The sequence below is a fragment of the Cibotium barometz genome, chromosome 30 (genome assembly GCF_041138505.1).
Source record: "Cibotium barometz isolate CiBa-2024 chromosome 30, ASM4113850v1, whole genome shotgun sequence".
Classification (NCBI taxonomy): Eukaryota; Viridiplantae; Streptophyta; class Polypodiopsida; order Cyatheales; family Cibotiaceae; genus Cibotium; species Cibotium barometz.
In genome coordinates this window covers 35,775,226-35,795,340 of record NC_141075.1, presented here as the reverse complement: position 1 = coordinate 35,795,340, position 20,115 = coordinate 35,775,226, and the positions used below count along the sequence as shown (strand labels likewise).

The following is a 20,115-nucleotide window of genomic DNA, read 5'->3' as shown; positions in this document are numbered from 1 at the left end:
CGCCCGAATCTATGGGAATACGAATAGGATACGGATATACACTGGCCGCGTTATTGACCATATGCCCGCATTTGACAAAGGAAAGGGAAGGGAAGGTGACATCGCCATAACGATACTATGCTTGCCGCGTTACCGACTAGTACCGCTACGGCTTGCCATACTTACCATAGGACACAAACCATCCGCGTTACCGACTATGTGCCCCACGATAAGCACTATTCCGAAGAATGGCCTTCCACACACACACCCCTCGTGTGACGGACCACCCACATCCTGCCGTATATTGTGACCATGGGCGGCTGCCCGCATGAACACACACACACCCACAACTGTCATTACCTGTGTATACTGTCAGCAATGAACTCCCAAAGGGCCCCCCGGGCCTGTATATATACAAAAATGTAGCCCACCGGGCTAAATGACGACCCCAACGGGCCCGTCGGGGTTTTAAAATTCCCGACGGGACCGTCGAGTATTGCAAAAATCCCGACGAGATTTTAGCCGGTTACCAGGGAACTTCCCACCGGCGTTTTTGGGAACATGTTAAAATTGTGATCACGTGAATATAAAATCATTGGTTAAGAGAAGTTTTTGAGTTTTACAAATTTATGCATGTTAACATGAAAGATAATCAAAAGGTTAATGAGTTGGCTACTAAAACTTTAGCTTTTTTAAAGGTGACTATTCTTGCATTGATGGATACAGGTTGGCTAGAGCTCCAAGATATTCAACATTACTTGGATAAAGGTCACTCTCCTCCTGGATTGAACCCTTAGCAGAAGCAAAGGCTTATGAGGAAAGCTCGTCCTTACACGATTCTAGGTGACATTCTCTACAGGCAAGGTAAGGATAAGATTCCTAGAAGGGTAGTGAGCTTGGAAGAATCTAAAAGGATTATGGAAAGTCACGATCAACTCTAGAGGGTGTTCGCTAATCAGCTGGAGCAACTCACTTGTCTCAATGCTTTCCTTTAAAGGTGGCCAATATTTAGAAGGGTGCTACCTCCTTGTGGTACTCGAGCACTGTGTGTGTGTAGAAGTAGGGTGTGCCCATAGGCTAGACTTAGGACATTAATGTAGGCTAATGTTAGGCTCAAGCATTAAAATTCAAATATTAAAATAGGAAGGCGTTAACAAAATAATGGATTAAAATTCAAATATAGGTGTGCTTGCCAGGTCATCACGAAGATTTTGCTTTTTCGGTTGCTTTTCTGCTTTTCTATAAAGTTGGGAAAGCACAGAGGACGCGTTTCAATTTGCTTTCTCGCTTTTCGCGAGGGGATGACTCGCTTTTTGCTTTCGCGTTTGCTTTTTGCCTTTTGATAAAAAATTGGAAATGAGCACAGAGGAGTTCACAGAAAAACATGGAGAAGATACGTCGAAGTCGCTCAGATTCTTGCTGCTGCTGCAACGTTTTGGAGGAGAGCTTTGAAACCGTGAGGGAGCTAGGACAAGGTGGGCAGGGCACCGTGATGCTGTGCCGGGATAGGGCCAGCGGGAGGCTGGTCGCCTGCAAGGTTGCATCGTCTCACAAGAGCCGGAACTGCAGGCGGCAGAGAAAGCTAGAATTTGCAATTCAAAAGAAGAAGAAGAAGGAGGAGGAGCTGGCGCAGGACGCCCAAATCCGATGGGAGGCCGACGTGCTGCGCAGGCTAAGGGGCCAGCCGGGCATCGTGCCCTTGGAGAGAACCTTGGAGCGCGAGGACGGCTGCATTCACCTCCTCACCACCTACTGCCATGGCGGGGACCTCTTCAACAAGCTCCGGCGGCTCGACGCTGATCAATGTAAGCTCGACGAAAGGCATGCCGCCAGAGTGCTCGCCAGCCTTGCACGTGCCCTGGCCTCGTGCCACTCCCTCGGCCTTGTGCACCGGGATGTAAAGCCACATAACGTCTTCTTGCAGCGAAAGCAAGGCGCAGATGAGGAGGACGAGGAGGAGGAGGTCCTGCTAGCGGACTTCGGCCTCGCCGCCCATCTCTCTCCCGGACAGAGTCTCAGCAAGCCCGCAGGCTCTTACTGCTACATGGCCCCCGAGGTTATCCGTCGCCACTACGACCACCGCGCCGATATCTGGAGCCTCGGAGTCCTCCTCCACCTCCTACTCACCGCCACTTTGCCCTTTATCGACCGGAATGCCACCGACATCACCTCCATCACTAACGCCGTCCTTCACAATGAACTCGACCTCGACTGTTCAGTGCTCTGCCCCACAGCCCGCGGCATCCTCAAAGGTATGCTCTGCAAAGAGCCCGCCCGCAGGCTAACCATCGATCAGATCTTACGCCATCCATGGGTAATCATCAACACCGGGCCCGGAAACCACCTCAATACTAAGAACCGTGTCACACCCTGTCCTCCTGCTAAAGCCCTTAATTCTGGAGCTGCTGGCCTCATAGATCGTGCAGCTGCTTGCCGTCATATTACAAAAGAGGATGAAGACCCTCCCACGAGGGTTTGCGCCATCATTGAAAGCCGGGGCTGCTATTGGCAGAACTGGGGCCAACGCATTGCCTCATGGTGCCGTTGTTGGTCATGAGATGCTTGTTAAGGTATACCGTATGCAAACACATGCATCATCACATACATGCATGCTAGACAGGCACACGCATTTAGCCAACCAGGCAACTGGACACCTGTCTGTTGTAACTAACACCTCTCACTCACTCTCTATATTAAGAGAGGCGCCCTTGTAACACACAAGGCATCAACCTTCGCAATGCATCATAGTGAATTAATATACACACTTCTTGGTTTTTTTTTTTTTTCGTATTGGCTCCCACCAAGCCCCATGTTGCCATCTCCTTGTACCACATCAGCCCTTTACCTGGGCTTCCGTGGGGGCATATCCCTCCTAGCTATCCACAAGCCTCGCATATGTGTCTTGCAAAAATTGCTAGAACTAAGTTGCTTTACATTAGTAAATAAAACCATAGGTTAGTATTTACACCTTAGGTTAGAAGTAGAAAAACTTTATTCTATAAAACAACATAGTAACGGTTTCCAACCATCAACCTTTTGTATGAAGACTTCATTTCAGTTAATCGAGTTTATTTAGTATTTGTTGTCTTCTTGAATTTGTCAGTGCAAACTTTGGTTCATGGCTTAGCTTAGCTTTCACATGGTCACTTATAGAAACCTAGGCAAGCCTCCGTTCCTGTGCAGAAGCCTTCATATTTCTTTCTGTTCGTTCGTTTCTTTTGTTTCTCAAAATCCAGTTTTAAATCCCCCACGCTACCAATATCATGGCTAGCACCAGCTGTCCCTCTGGAGGTCTAGCTCCTGGTGGTCCTGCCGGCCATGGGGGTAATCCACCTCCTACTGCTCCAGTTCCAGCATCTAACAGTGGCTATCAAACTCACGGGTCCAAAATATTTAGTTTGGAGAGTTCGAATGGAACTCTTGCTTCAACGTGCAGGCCTATGGCCTATTCTCCAATGGCACTGAAGCAAACCCTGCAGCGGTTGACCAGCACTCTGGAAAGACCGTGATATAGCAGTCAGGATGGAGATCATCCTTCATGTAGGTGATCGACAAGTCCAGATGGTGAGGGCTCTTGCAACCTCGTATGAGCACACGGACTTGGTGTACCAAGTCACATTGCTCAAGAGGCTCATAAATCTCTCTAGGGCAGAAAGCCAATCTGCCACTCAGTTTCTTGATGAGTGGCAAAGCCTTCTTGATGAACGTTCAGTGGCATGTTTAGCCATACCAGATCCACTGCAGTTAATGTTCTTACTTGCCGCCTTACCTGTGAACATTAACATAAACTAAAATTACGTAAGCTAACAAAAAAATGAAATCTAATTAACTAATTAAAACAGTCTAAATATGAAACGCCATATGAAACCTTTCGATCAATCGAAATCCTTGGGGCGTGTACTTCTAAGAAACCTTTTGAATCAATAAACACACAGAATCTTAATCTTGTCTGCACGTTCATCAGATTTACTACTTGCACTTTGTATTAGTCTACTTTATTTTTCCTATGTTCTACGCGTTCACATGGTACAGATTTAGAACACACATACAAAGCCCACTCACACGCGATTCAAGTTCGTGCTGCAACACTCCTTTTGTGGAATTGATCCAGACAATTCTTCGAAATGGCAGCAACATGTTCCTCTTCTTTCGCGAAATACTACCATATCGAGAAGCATACGGGCCCTAATTATTTGCCGTGGAGTCTCAGGCTCCGTATGGTGTTAGAGAAAGTGGGAAATCTCGGCGTTATCCTCAGCTGCACCGAGACTAATCCCGCAAATACTGTTGTTCCTGTAGGCCAACCAGTGCCAACGCAAGCCAAAAAATTGATGCTTGGAAGAAAAAAGACCTTGAAGCCCGCACTGATACAATTCTACATCTTGGTGATAACCAATAATTACAACTTGTTCGGTAATCAGCTACCGCCCGGGAGATGTGGGAATTACTTCAACAACAGTATCAACGGACTAATGTGGTTTCAAAGAGTTCTCTTACACAAACAATTAAATGAATTACAAATGAAAAATTTTCCCATGACTGACTCTTTCTTGGATGCTTGGCAACAGACTAATGACAATCTACTCATTGCATGGTTGGTGCTTCCCTCCGAGATACAAGTTACCACATTGCTTGCTGCCCTTCCCGACACCTGGCAATCCTTCATCACAACTCATTCTAATAATGCCGCTTTGACGGTGTTAACGAATTAATTGCACTTATCCGCCAAGAGGATCAACTCTGTGGAAGGTCTACATCCAATCCCATCACCACTTTGGCCGCTGGGGGAACTTGTTTCCCTTTTTAAGCCCGGTTTCTCCGGTGCTAGTCGTTTTACGAGGTGAAATTATCCGCGTTCCTCTAATGGGCCCACTAGAGGGTTCAATAATCGAAACGGAGGGAGCTTTAACAACCCTAATCGAGGATCAAACACCAACTCGTTATATAATCCAAGCCTTACTTGCAACTTCTGCAAAGTGACGAGGGTACGTAGAGTCGGAATGCCAAGCCAAACAATGTACACGAGGTCCCTTCAATCGACCTCGTAACCAAGCCAACCTAACCGAGATTAGTGACCCTAATGTCACCGATGAAATGTCAACCTGAAGGCTTTTCATGGCCTCTGCTAATACCACCCACGATGCAATCACTTGGTACCTTGACACGGGCGCCACTCATAATATGACTGGCACTCGGTCTTGGCTCCATAAATAAAAACCTCTAAAAAATCTTATGGAGGTTTGTGTGGGTGATGATGGCGTGTATACTGCCCAAGGGTTAGGTAATGTTTATCTTAAACTGCCCGCTGGAGACACCAAAATCAAGAATGTTTACTACATTCCTTGGCTAACAAAGAATTTACTTTCGGTTAGTGAGGTCACCCAAAACGGGTCATCCATAGAATTCCATCACAAATAGGTCACCCAAAACGGGTCATCCATAGAATTCCATCAGAAATATTGCATCATCAACGCAGCTATTGGTGGAAATTCCCCTATTCACATCATTTGTCCTCAACAAGGGAGATTATATCCTCTTGGAGTGAGTGCAGTACTCCCAGTAACACAATCCAATGTTGCTACCTCAAGAGAGAATTCTATTCAAGATACTTTCCGTTGGTATTATAGGCTCGGGCATCACTACAACAGAATGAGGGTTTAGCAACGAAAATAGTAACGCTTTTATAACTAGAAGGGTACGTAGATGTCGGGCCTATATTGCTGCTAAACACGCTGCTATTTTCGTTGCAATGGGTTCGCTGCTCAGCAGCGAAACTAGCAGTACCTTTTTGCTACTCAGCAGTGATATTACATTACTCAATAGCGCTATTTCACTGCAGAGCAGCGAAAGTACTGCATAATAAAAAAAGATGGGGCAGAGTGGGGAGTCTGCATAGGACTCCCCAGTTTGTCCCAGCTCTTTTTTTCTAATATAGAAATAGTAAAACGAATATAACTTTACATCATCATAGACAAGTGTAATGTAAAACTTCACAAATACCAAAAAGAAAAGACATTTACAGTTCATGGTTTTAAGAATGCCGAAATTCAATTACAACACTTAGTAGAATTATATAAGTTTTTGATTCCAAAACACTCATATACAAGATAAAGCGTAATGAAAACCTATGGAGCTAGGGGCTATCTAGATCTCATGTTGTGCGATTATTATTGTTTCTTGCAGCTCCAGCCCCTTCGCTTCTCACATTTCCATTACTACCAGTATGGACATTTTCACCACTGTTTCTAGTTACATGATTCTAAAACACAATAAAACTAAAACAAGTGAAAATCAGTTTTACAAAAACAAAGAGGTTTAGAGTTTAGGAATGTACTTACTTGCCATGCAAGCATCTCCTCCAGTAATAACAATATATCCTTTGTCTTACACCCTATCAAAAATAGAGCTTGCAAACCTCGTTGTAATGCAAAATCATATTCGTCTTGCGTAGGGGGTGCTCCACTGCTTCAAGCTATATACATAAAAATAAATGAAGTTATTTAAGATAACCTTCTTTAAATAAAAGATAAGATACAATTTGAGGCTAATATATACTTACAAATATTGTTGGGATATTGACTCCTCCTTCATGTGTAACATCGCGTCTCAAGTTATTTGCCTCCATGAAAAAACATAAATACTTAAAACTCTTATGCATATGGCCTTATGTATATAGCCTTATGCATATGGCTACTGGCATGCATTGGAAGCTACCGGCATACGTAGGTTGCTACCGGCATGCGTAGGAAGCTACCGGCATGCGTAGGAAGCTATTTGTATGTATTGGAAGCTATCGGCATACGTTGGAAGCTATCGGCATGCGTAGGAAGCTACCGGAATGCGTTGGATACTACCGGCATGGGTTGGTTGCTACTAGCATTTGTTGGAAGCTACCGACATGCGTAGGAAGCTATTGGCATGTATAGGTAGCTACCGGTATAATACATAAAGCTACCAGCATGCGTAGGAAGCTACTGGCATGCGTAGGAAGCTATCGCCATGTAGCATAAAGCTACTGGCATAATGCATAAAGCTAGTGGCATGCGTTGGTAGCTACTGGCATGCATAGGAAGCTACTAGCATGCATAGGTAGCTATTGGTATAATGCATAAAGCTATCAGTATGCATAGGTAGCTACCATCATAATGCATAAAGCTATCGGCATGCGTTCGTAGCTACTAGCATGCAGCATAAACCTACCGCGGTGTATGCATAGGTAGGTACTGGCATAATGCATAAAGCTACGAGCATACGTAGGTAGCTACTGGCATGCGTAGGAAGCTATCGGCATGTGTTGGAAGCTACCAACATGTGTAGTTAGCTACCGGCATGTGTAGCTAGCTAATAGCATGCATAGGTAGCTACCGGCATGCATTGGTTGCTACCAGGATGCCCGACATGTGTAAGAAGGTATCGGCATGTACGTTGGTTACTACCGGGATACGTAGGAATCTACAGATATGTGTAAGAAGCTACCGGCATGCATAGGATGCTACTACCAACATGCATTGGATACTACCGGCATCCATAGGTTGCTACCGGCATGCCTAGGAAAGTACCAACATGCATAGATAGCTACCGGCATGCATGGAGCATGGAGCATAAGAAAATAAACAAACCCTAATCTTAAAACCCTAAACTTACAAACCCTATAACATGTAAAAACATAAGAGAAGAAACATATAAGAAAGAGATCTCTTACCTTGCGAGGCTTGTATGTGTTGAAAACCTATAAAATCAAACCAAAATAAGGAAAAACATGTATTAATAACAAATCCTAATCTTAAAAGCTCTAAAACTTACAAACTCTATAAACATGTAAAAGCATGAAAGAAGAAACATACAAGAAAGAGATCTCTTGTGAATCTTGTATGTGTTGAAAACCTATAAAATTAAACCAAGTCAAGAAAAAAAAAGTATTAAAAATCAAGATCTCTTACTCTATGAGGCTTTAATGGAGATCTTTTAATTAGGAGAAAAGAAGAAAAGAAAGGAAATACTCAAAAGATAGCTTTCATGGAAAGCTTGTTTGCATAGGAGATAAATGAAAATAGTAGACATACCTTGCTTAAGCTTGAGGAGAATAGGGTAGGAGAGGTAGAAGTGATAGACAAGGCAAAAACCTTTAAAAAAAACTCAGAGTACAAGTTTATTATATTCAAAAGATAAAACTGCACGGCGGCAAAAGAAGCAACAAAAATCGCGATATTTTTATAGTATAGCAACATTTCTCGCTATAGACGCTGCTACGTATTGTTATTTTGTTGTTTGCTAGGCAGCAAAAAATCGCAACTGGGCAGCGATATTTCGCTACTAAAAACAAAAGTGTTGCAGAGCACGATAGATCACTGCTGAGCATCTTGAAAACCCTTGATATTTTCCTTTCGAAAATATTATAAAAACGCTACTAAAAACACTTCTATGCGCCCGATGTGTTGTAGTGCATTCTCATGTCCAAGCTATGAAGATACTCCAACTCTACAAGATGGCTCAAGGACTTAACTCTACAAGATGGCTCAAGGACTTAACTTCTATACAGTACCGATAGATCTTTGTGAGGCTTGTATTTTCAGGAAAATGTCTCGAACTAAATTTCCCCGATCACACACTATGTCCTATGCCTACACCATCCTTGACCGGTCACTACATTCTCCTCTTTTGCGATGACTGTTTGAAGTATGCAATCCTCTACTTCCTAAAACATAAATCGGACTTAGTGTTCTTACGCTTTATCATAAATTTCTTGAAAGACGGACAACCTTTCAGCTTAAAATCCTCTGAACCAACAACGGAGGTGATTACTGTTCTCAAGACTTTCAAGATTATTTCCTCTCCACTGGCATAATACATCAATTAACCATACCATATACTCCACAACAAAATGGAAGTGCTGAACGGAAAGGAAGAACACTTCTTAATGGCTCTCGCGCAATGCTCCAAGTAGCTGGACTTCCTCCTACTAATTGGGAAGAAGCAACAGCCACTGCATGCTACTTGCAAAATCGTCTACCCTCTAGTACCTTACCAAATGTAACTCCATATGAACAGTGGATAGGAGCAAAGCCCGATCTTTCACACATTCGAATCTTGGTACACTGTGTTATTCTCTTATCCAATCGGAGCATAGAAACAAACTTGATCCCGGAGCCGAAAGGTGCGGCTATGGTGAATAATGGTTTGGTGTCAAAGCATACTGCTGTATAATCCGTCCCGACGAAAGTTTGTATTTTCTCGGGATGTAATTTTCATGAGGATGAATTATTAATTGAACCTAGGACTGAAAGCTCTTCTACATCACCCAATCGAAGCTCCTTACAGGTCAAATGATACCCATGGAGCACATTCCGATTTTCTTCCCGATGACGATCAGGACACTGAGTGGTCCATGGCGGAGCATGCCAACCCAATGCAATTAAATCCTCCTCCACAACATGCGGTCATCTCCCCGTTGTTGAATAATCCAGCACCGTCACTCTTAGTGCCTACCCCGGCTCATGTTGCCTCATCACACGGGTACCCACTCTCCGGCGCCTCACGCACAAGAGGTTCCCTATGGGTTGCTACCCTGCATCACTACCATACACTATTCAAAGTCTAGGAGGTCGCCTACACAATTCAAAAGGCCTCATGCCACGTCGTCCAAACACGTGGCCTCATCCCATACGCTCGAACCATTCACTTCAAGTGAACTAGTATTGCACCCGCGCGTTGCTGCGGGTGACTAAGGTTCCAGAAAAGAACTATTCCCTCTCTACAACCATCTCTCTCTCTCTCTCTCACACACACACACACACACATGCCCTCTCCCTCTCTGTCACGTACACACACTCTCAAACGTTGAAACTCTCTCTCTCTCTCTCTTACATGCACACACATATACACACCTGCTCTCTCTTACATGCACACACATATACTCACCTGCTCTCTCTCTCTCTCTCTCACACACACACACACACACACACACACACATACATGCACACACTCCCTCTCTCCTCTTACACTCTCCCACACATAGAAGCGCTCTCTCTCTCTCTCTCTCTCTCTTTCAATCTCTCTCTCTCTCACTTACACACACACACACACACACACACACTCTCTCTCTCTCTCTCTCTCTCTCACGCACACATACACATATGTAAATATATAGTATATACAATATTATGTTTTAGATACATAAACCTATACATAGACACATATACTTATACATATATACATGTATTTAAAAATATAAATACAAACATCGACATAATTTAATTAATTTTGATTAAATTTTAATGTGCGAAGACGGGTGATAAGTTGTGGTCACTTTTAAATATATAGATAGATATATCATACACACATCTAAACACACACACACACACACAAACATATATTTATATATACATACATACATATATATATATATATATGTATATATAATTTTGATTAAATTTTAACGTACGGAGACAGGTGATAAGTTGTGGTCACTTTTAAATATATAGATAGATATATCATACACACATCTAAACACACACACACACACACAAACATATATTTATATATACATACATACATATATATATATATATATATATATATATATACATACTTATGTATGTATGTATATATAAATGTAAATAAAAACACACACACATACATGTATACACACATATACATATATGTTTTCTATTTAATTTATATTTTATTAAAAGATACTTTTTATTCTCTATCTCTCACTCTCTTTCTCTCTCTTTTCACCCTCCCTCATTACATCTCTCTCTCTCTCTCTCTCTCTCTCTCTCGGTCTGCCCCATCTCACTCTCTCTCTCTCTCTCTCTCACACACACATTCTACACATAGACGCACATTCTACACATAGATGCAGATGTACGCACATGCATGCATATACTCTCTCTCTCTCTCTCTCTCTCTCTCACACACACACACACACACACACACATGTACACACCGCACATACACTAATCTAAACGCACACTCTCTCCTCTTACACAAACTATCTCCTACGTAAAAATTATCTGTCGTCTCTCTCTCTCTCTCTCACTCACACACACACACACACACACACACATGTACACATCGCACATACACTAATGAAAACACACACTATCTCCTCCCATACAAACTATCTCCTACATAGAAATTCTTAGCCTCTCTCTCTCTCTCTCACACACACACACACACACACACACACACACTCTCTCTCATGCACACACACACACACACACTCTCTCTCTCTTTACCCACACTCTCTCACATAGAAACTCTCTCTCTCTCTCTCTCTCTCTCTCACACACACACTCTCTCATGCACACACACACACACACTCTCTCTCTCTCTTTACCCACACTCTCTCACATAGAAACTCTCTCTCTCTCTCTCTCTCTCTCTCTCTCTCACACACACACACACACACTTAAATAGATTTACACACATATATATAATTTTAATTAATTAAAATTTAGATTAAATTTTAATGGTAGGGATGAGTGGTGAGATGTGCTCACTCTCAAATAAATGCATCTTATATGTAATCTCTCTCTCTCTCTCTCTCACACACACATGCACATGCATACTATTTATATATATATGCTTACATACCTGTAGATACACATACATACATAATATATATAAGTGTGTATCTATAGGTATGTAAGCATGTATACAAAGATTTCATTGAAAGATGTGAGATGAGATCTTCTTAGATTCAAATTCAAAATTGTATTGGAAGATGTGAGATTTGGCTCCTCCTCACGCTTGCACGAGGAGTGGTTATTTTGAAATAGTCCCACCTCCTTTGCCCACGTGGAGGGAGGTGGGGTTGTGGTTAATCCTCTATAGATACCTCCTCAAAAGTGTGCATGTGTGGCCTCATCCCATACGCTCGAACCATTCACTTCAAGTGAATACCTCCTCAAAAGTATGCACATGCACGTGTCGCAGCTGCATGCGTACCTTTTCCTCCTCATCCCCATTGTCGTCAAGCTCTCACACAGCAGACATAGCCCACGGCGATGCTAGCACATCCTCACCCTCGATGATGGAGGTTCCTTACTCTCCACCACCCCCGCAACAACGCTATCGGTATATGGCCGAAATCCTCTCCGACACCAACACAGGCGCGGCCCTTACTACCAGGGACTTCATTAACGTCTTCACAATTTCGTGATCACGTTAACAAAACCTGTTGTTAACATAAAAATTCTTGTGATCACAATGTATATTCACGGGCATTTTTTATGACTTGCAAAAACCTTCTCTGCCAGTAATCCCGCCGGAAAAATGTACATTTCCCGGCGGGCCCGCCGGGAAAACCCATTTTCCCGGCGGACAAATTAAAAAATAAAAAAAATAAAAAAATAAAAAAATAAAAAAATCATGTTCACAGTCATTCTTACCATTTTTGGGCCTTCTGGACTCATTTATGATGTCAAAAGTTCAAAATTCTTGGCACAAAAAAAGTTTTGTATAATTTGCTGGCCTTAAGTTCAATTGACACACCAATTAAATCTAACTATACTTACATCAATTGACTCAATTGTCCATGACATCATTGCACTCAATTGAGCCCAATTGGACTCAATTATACTTGATTTACACTCAATTGATATTAATTGGGTGTCAATTGATGTCAATTGTGCCTAATTCGACGCAATTGAGCCCAATTTACACCCAATTTGCATAAATTGGGTGTAAACTAAGTATCAATTGAGTCGAATTGGACTCAATTGATAATAATTAGATGTTAATTGATATTAATTAAGCCCAATTGACTTCAATTGGGTGTTAATTTATTACAATTAATGTCAATTAAGCTCAATTGAGCTCAGTTGACATCAATTGGGTGTCAATTGATATCAATTAAGCTCAATTGAGCTCAGTTGACATCAATTGGGTGTCAATTGATATCAATTGAGCTCAATTGGGCTCAATTGCACTCAATTGACACTCAATTGGGTATTAATTGCATCCTATTGTGCTCAATTGAGCCCAATAGGATGCAATTAACATCAATCGGGTGTCAATTGATCACAATTGATATCAATTGGGCTCAATTGCACTCAATTGTGTGATCGATTGTGTGTCAATTGATGTCAATTGAGCCTAATATGATACAATTGAGCTCAATTCACACCTAATTGGATGTAAATTGAGTGTCAATTGAGCCGAATTAGACTCAATTGATAGCAATTGGGTGTTAATTGATATCAATTAATATCTAATTAACACAATTGAAGTCAATTAAGTCTAATTGACTTCAATTGGATAATTTGGGTGTCGATTGAGCTCAATTGGATGTAAATGACATCAATTGGGGGTCAATTAACATCAATTGAACCTTATTGACATCAATTGGGTGCTAATTAACATCAATTGGACTCAATTGACATCAGTTGGGTTTCAATTGAGCCAAATTGGATGCAACTGACATCAATTGGGGTCAATTGATTACAACTGAGCTGAATTGGGCTCAATTGCACTCAATTGATATTAATTGGGTGTCAGTTAAACCTAATTCCATGCAATTGAGCTCAATTGACATCAATTCACATCAATTGATATTAATTGAGTGTCAATTGATATCAATTGAGCCTAATTGGATGCAATTGAGCTCAATTCACATCAGTTCACATCAATTGGGTGTCAATTGATGTCGATTGAGTAAAATTGAGTCTAATTGGGTGTCAATTGAGTCAAATTGAGTATAATTGGGTGTCAATTGATATCAATTGAGCCAAATTGAGTCTAATTGAGTCTAATTAGACTTAATTAAGCCAAATTAAGTCTAATTGGGTGTCAATTGATGTCAATTGAGTCAAATTGAGTCAAATTGGGTGTCAATGGAGCCTAATTGACATCAATTGGGTGTCAATTGATGTCAATTGAGCCCAATTGAAGCTAATTGTGTATCAATTGACACACAATTGATGTCAATTGGGCTCAATTGACATCAATTGGATTCAATTGACACACAATTGATGTCACATGGGCTCAATTGACATCAATTAACACCTAATTGATATCAATTAATATCAATTGGGTGTCAATTGATCATAATTGATGCTAAATTGAATGAATTGAGTCTAATTGACATCAATTAAGTCTAATTGGATATTAATTGATCAATTGGGCTCAATTGATATCAATTGACACCCAATTGGACTCAATTGACATCAATTGGACTCAAAAGGGTGTTAACTGATGTTAATTGAGCCCAATTGACATCAATTGGGTGTTAATTGAGCTCAATTGGACACAATTAACAATAATTGGGTATGAATTGAACTCAGTTGACATCAATTAGGTGTCAATTGAGCCTAATTGCATCCAATTGAACTCAATTGACATCAATTGGGCAAATTGCATCCAATTTAATTCAATTGACATCAATTAAGCCTAATTGCATCCAATTTAATCCAATTGGACTCAATTGAATCCAATTGGACTCAATTGACATCAGTTAGGTGTCAATTGAGCCTAATTGTATCTATTTGGACTTAATTGACATCAATTGGGTGTCAATTAAACCCAATTGGAGTCAATTGATATCAATTGGGTGTTTATTGATATTAATTGAGTTTAATTGACATCAATTGGGTGTTTATTGATGTCAATCGAGTCCAATTAGATACAATTGGACTCAATTGGGTGTGAATTAGACTCAATTAATATCAATTGGGCTCAATTGATATCAATTAGGTGTGAATTGATGTCAATTGAGTCCAATTCGATGCAATTGATATCACTTGGGTGTCAATTAGACTCAATTGACACCTAATTGATGTCAATTGAGTCCAAGTGGATGTCAATTGATATCAATTGAGCCCAATTGATCAATTGACACCCAATTAGACTTAATTGATATCAGTTTGACTCAATTAGCTGTTAATTGATATCAATTAGACTCAATTGGATGCTAATTGATGTTAATTGAGCTCAATTAGACTCAATTGATATCAATTAGGTGCTAATTGAGTGTAATTGATGTCCATTAAGCCCAATTTGGCTTAATTGACATCAATTGGGTATCAATTGACTACAATTGATGTCAATTGAGCTCAATTGACATCAATTGGGTGTTAATTAATGTCAATCGAGTCCAATTAATATCAATTAGATATCAATTAAGCCAAATTGATATCAATTGGGTGTCAATTGAGCCCAATTCACATCAATTAGATGTAAATTGAACCTAATTGGACTCAATTAACATCAATTAGGTGTGAATTGATGTCAATTGATCCCACTTGGATGCAATTGATATCAATTTGGTGTCAATTGGACTCAATTGGCACCCAATTGATGTCAATTGAGTCCACTTGGATGTCAATTGATATCAATTGAGCCCAATTGATCAATTGATACCCAATTAGACTTAATTGATATCAATTTGACTCAATTGGATATTAATTGATGTCAATTGAACTCAATTGGATGTTAATTGATGTTAATTGAGTCTCAATTGATATCAATTGGGTGCCAATTGAGTGCAATTGATGTAAATTAAGCCCAGTTTGGCTCAATTGGGTGTCAATTAACTACGATTGATGTCAATTGAGCTGAATTGACATCAATTGGGTGTTAATTGATGTTAATTGAGTTTAATTGACATCAATTGGGTATTAATTGATGTCACTTGAGTCCAATTAGATGTAATTAGACTCAATTGGGTTTGAATTAGACTCAATTGATATCGATTGGGCTGAGTTAATTGGGTGTCAATTGAGCCCAATTGACATCAATTGGGTGTGAATTGAACGTGATTGGACTCAATTGATATTAATTAGGTGTGAATTGATGTCAATTGAGCCCAATTGGATGCAATGGATATCAATTGGGTGTCACTTGGACTCAATTGGCACCCAATTGATGTCAATTGAGTCCAATTGGATGTCAATTGGTACCAATTGAGCCCAATTGATCAATTAACATCTAATTAGACTTAATTGATATCAATTTAACTCAATTAGATATTAATTGATATCAATTAGACTTAATTAGGTATTAATTGATGTTAATTGAGTCTAATCGGACTCAATTGATATCAATTGGGTGCCAATTGAGTACAATTAATATCAATTAAGCTCAATTCGGCTCAATTGGCATCAATTGGGTGTCAATTGACTACGATTGATGTCAATTGAGCTCAATTGACATCAATTGGGTGTTAATTGATATCAATTGAGTCCAATTAACATCAATTGGATGTCAATTGAGCCCAATTGACATCAATTGGGTGTGAATTGAATCGGATTGGACTCAATTGACATCAATTAGGTGTGAATTGATGTCAATTAAGCCCAATTGGATGCAATTGATATCAATTGGGTGTCACTTGGACTCAATTGGTACCCAATTGATGTCAATTGAGTCCAATTGGATGTCAATTGATATCAGTTGAGTTGAATTGATTAATTGACACCCAATTATACTTAATTGATATCAATTTGACTCAATTGGGTATTAGTTGATGTCAATTGAACTCAATTGGGTGTTAATTGATGTTAATTGAGGACTCAATTGACATCAATTGGGTACCAATTGAGTGCAATTGGTGTCAATTCGGCTCAATTGGCATTAATTGGATATCAATTGACTAGGATTGATGTCAATTGAGCTCAATTAACATCAATTGGGTGTTAATCGATGTCAATTGAGTCCAATTAAGCCCAGTTGTGTCCAATTGGGTGTCAATTGATTGAATCCAATTAAGTCCAATTAAGCCCAATTGAGTCCAATGGGGTGTCAATTGATGTCAATTGAGCCCAATCGATCAATTGACACCCAATTAGACTTAATTGATACCAATTGGACTCAATTGGATATTAATTGATGTCAATTAGACTCAATTGGAAGTATAATAAGATCTAATTGATGGTAATCGAGCTTAAAGTGATAAATTTAGAGATAACTTTTTTTGTACAAAGAATTTTGAACTTTTGACATCATAAATGAGTCCAGAAGGCCCAAAAATGGTACGAATGACTGTGAACATGAATATATTTTGACCATTTTTTTTAACTTTTTTTTCCGCCGGGAAAATGGATTTTCCCGACGGGCCCGCCGGGAAAACAAAAAGCCCGGCGGGCTTCGGCAGGTTACCAGGTCACTGGTAACCTGCTATTTTGAGAACATGAAAACATGTGAACATGTGAATAACATGTTCACAAGTGTTATTAACAAAAAAAATCTTGTGATCACGTGAATATAAAATCCCTGCTTACTACCATGAGTGCCCCGAGCACTTCGCCCACATCAGGGTCTACAGCCTTGCCTCTTTAAACCATGCCTGAGAAGCCTCGATCGGCCGCCCACAATAGGCGGCGCAGAGTAGGTATGCGGCATGAATCGTCTTCCTCTTCTGATGGTTTGCTTGCTCTAGCACTCTATGTTGATGATATAGTGCTCATGGCTCCAACGCTTTAGCAAATCAGAAATACCAAGCATGAATTAGCCTTCGAATTCTCCATTACCGATGGGGATCTTACATACATTCTCGGCGGGCGAATTCGGAGGGAACGCCTTCCTTGATCAATTCCGATTCGCCGAAGGTATCCTCTCTAAGTTTGGCATTAAGGATGTACTAAATTGTCACTCCTTTGCCTATCAGAATTCATGAGCTCTATGGACAAACTCCACGTGGACCAGCACAATGGGTGCACACTTCCCTAGCTAAGACATATAGGAACATCCTTGGTAGCACAAGGTACTTCCTATATAAAAGCTTCCGCAAAAGAGTCCATATGGATCGGTAACTTCCTCTCAAGGAACTTAATTTTCAAGTAAATATTCCCTACACTATTTTCTCTGACAGCATGGCAGCTATCGACGCCGCCAAGAAGCCAAGACAATCCGAGAAGTTAAAACATTTGGATATCCAAGATCATTTCATCCGACAGAAGGTCGAAGAAGAAGTAGTGCAGCTGGTGTCTGTGAACACCAACGATAATGCCGCTGATTTCCTAACCAAGAATTTGCAGGTGGACAAGCATCTCAAATGTTGCAAGATGATTGGCATGGAGATGAAATTTTGTTTATTGGGGGGTGTGAACATTAACATAAACTAAAATTACATAAGCTAACAAAAAAATGAAATCTAATTAACTAGCCGAAATATAAAATGCCATGAAACCTTTCGATCAATCGACGCCCTTGAGGCGTGTGCTTGTAAGAAGCCTTTTGAATCAATAAACACATCGAATCTTAATCTTGTCTGCGCGTTCATCAGATTTACTACTTGCACTTTGTATTAGTCTACTTTATTTTTCCTGTGTTCTACGCATTCACGTTACCTCCTTCATGGAGAGCTTTCATCACAAGTTAGTCGTCTATGGCCAACCTTCCACTTCAAATATTGGTGGCCAAAATCCTTCAACACAGGTACTTCATACCACAAGTGGTGGTGGTACCAAGCCGATCGTCACAGTTATGCTAAGCCAACTGTGTCTAAGTCCAATAACCTCTCCTTCACACGCCCCTTGCCACCCTTCAATGGCACGGTGACATGTCGTTATTGTAAGCGTCCAGGCCACTTAGAGCGGGATTGTTGCACAAAGAAAAGGGAACAAAGTTCTCAAACCACCTTGGCCACAAGAAACTTTTACTTCAGCAGATCTTTGCCATGCAACAGATTATCCAACTTCCATTCAACTATCATTGCAACAAGCATATCCAACTTCCATTCAACTATTTGCAATAAGCATGGGTACATGTTGATCCCATTTTGGATTAACAAGTATGCTCCTCGGATTGAGGACATTAATAAGTGTCATGAAAAGGCACTATAAAAATTGTATACTAGGAGATATTGGCCACCCAAGGCCTAGTTAATAAAGTTTTGGGCATCCAAGTGTGAATAAGGATCTAACGTATATAAGGTATTTTCTCATAATGAAAAGACAATCCCCCTTTATGCTATTGAGAGCTCTTCTTGTGTCTTGAGAGAGATTGAGAGAGAGAGCATTTGAGCATTTGTACCTCTTCTATGCTTGTATGATTCATGCTTGTGTGGGAGAGTGGGAGAGAGTGATGCCCTTATGTGACGGTGTGAGTGACTCTATAGTGACAGTGTGGAGGTGGAGCTTAGAGGTTTGGAGCTTAATAAGTGAGCTTGGAGGCCTCAAGGGACTCAAGTTTGAAGCATTCGTAAGTGTCCTACTACAGTTGTGTTCTATTGCTGTTCCTTTAGGTGAATGCATTGAGTTCCTTCTTGGAGGTGTGGTAGCCCATAATATTTTTGGCGCCGTTCTGCTGCGGGAAAACACCTTTGTTTCCTCCTTCCTCCTAGAGTTTTATCTCCCATTGCATAAGATTCATGATTGCCTTTGCATTCTAGTAATGCATTGTGTAAGAAATGAATGGATAAGATTTGTGTGGAAGTAAAAAATCATGAGAAATTGGTTGTGTTTGTTGTGTATGTATGTGGTGGAGTGGTCTTAGAATGGAGCTTCACTGTTTTTAAGTTAATTTTGATATTTACATCACTGGAATCATCAATGTGAACGAGCAGGTTGGTATTTTGTTTTTCTTCGTTTCAAAAATTCACAAAAATTGAAAAAATAAGGAGCTATTAACTATGCCTTGAACGAAATACCATTAACTCCTAAAGAAGTCGTTGAGTACCCAAATGTTGAAGAGGAGATAAGGAAGCTTGAAGACGCCATGGCCTTAGTAGAAGAATGTTAACGACTTTATGAAGCCAAGCTAAGTGATACAATGTATCCAAGAAACGAGCTAACAAGGGAAAGGAAATTAGACATACCTACTCCAATTCTAGAAGAAACAGAAGAGGGATCTCAAGCAAACACAATGTCCAGGATGTTTGAGGAAAATGTGTAGGGTGACTCCATCCATTCCTTCCCTAGGGATGAATACGAGACACACACCTCGAGAGAACCCTCAATCTCCAGAGAACCTAGAAACATAAGAAGTCTTGCGGTTGTATTGTCCATGCCTATGCAAATACCATTGGGACAACTGCTACGCAGTTCACCAACCCTATAGAGATAGACATAAAGAAATGGGTAGAAGGTAGACTAAGGCCCGTCCATACTATAGAGGAGGTTCTGCCACCTTTGGTAGAAAGACCCCTAAAACACATAAGGAAAACCCGAGTCATCAAGATACCAGTTAATCAAT

At 40.6% G+C, this 20,115-nt stretch overlaps 1 protein-coding gene and 1 pseudogene across 1 annotated transcript; both read left to right on the top strand.

Moving 5' to 3' along the window:
• The first annotated feature begins 1,363 nt into the window (after positions 1 to 1,363).
• Positions 1,364 to 2,536, top strand: LOC147621431 (calcium-dependent protein kinase 34-like). The gene has a single exon (XM_086824454.1). It carries the CDS (start codon positions 1,364 to 1,366, stop codon positions 2,534 to 2,536), a length of 1,173 nt encoding a protein of 390 aa, XP_086680580.1.
• Positions 2,537 to 4,103: 1,567 nt separating this feature from the next.
• LOC147621430 (uncharacterized) lies at positions 4,104 to 4,691 on the top strand (annotated as a pseudogene).
• Positions 4,692 to 20,115: the final 15,424 nt, after the last annotated feature.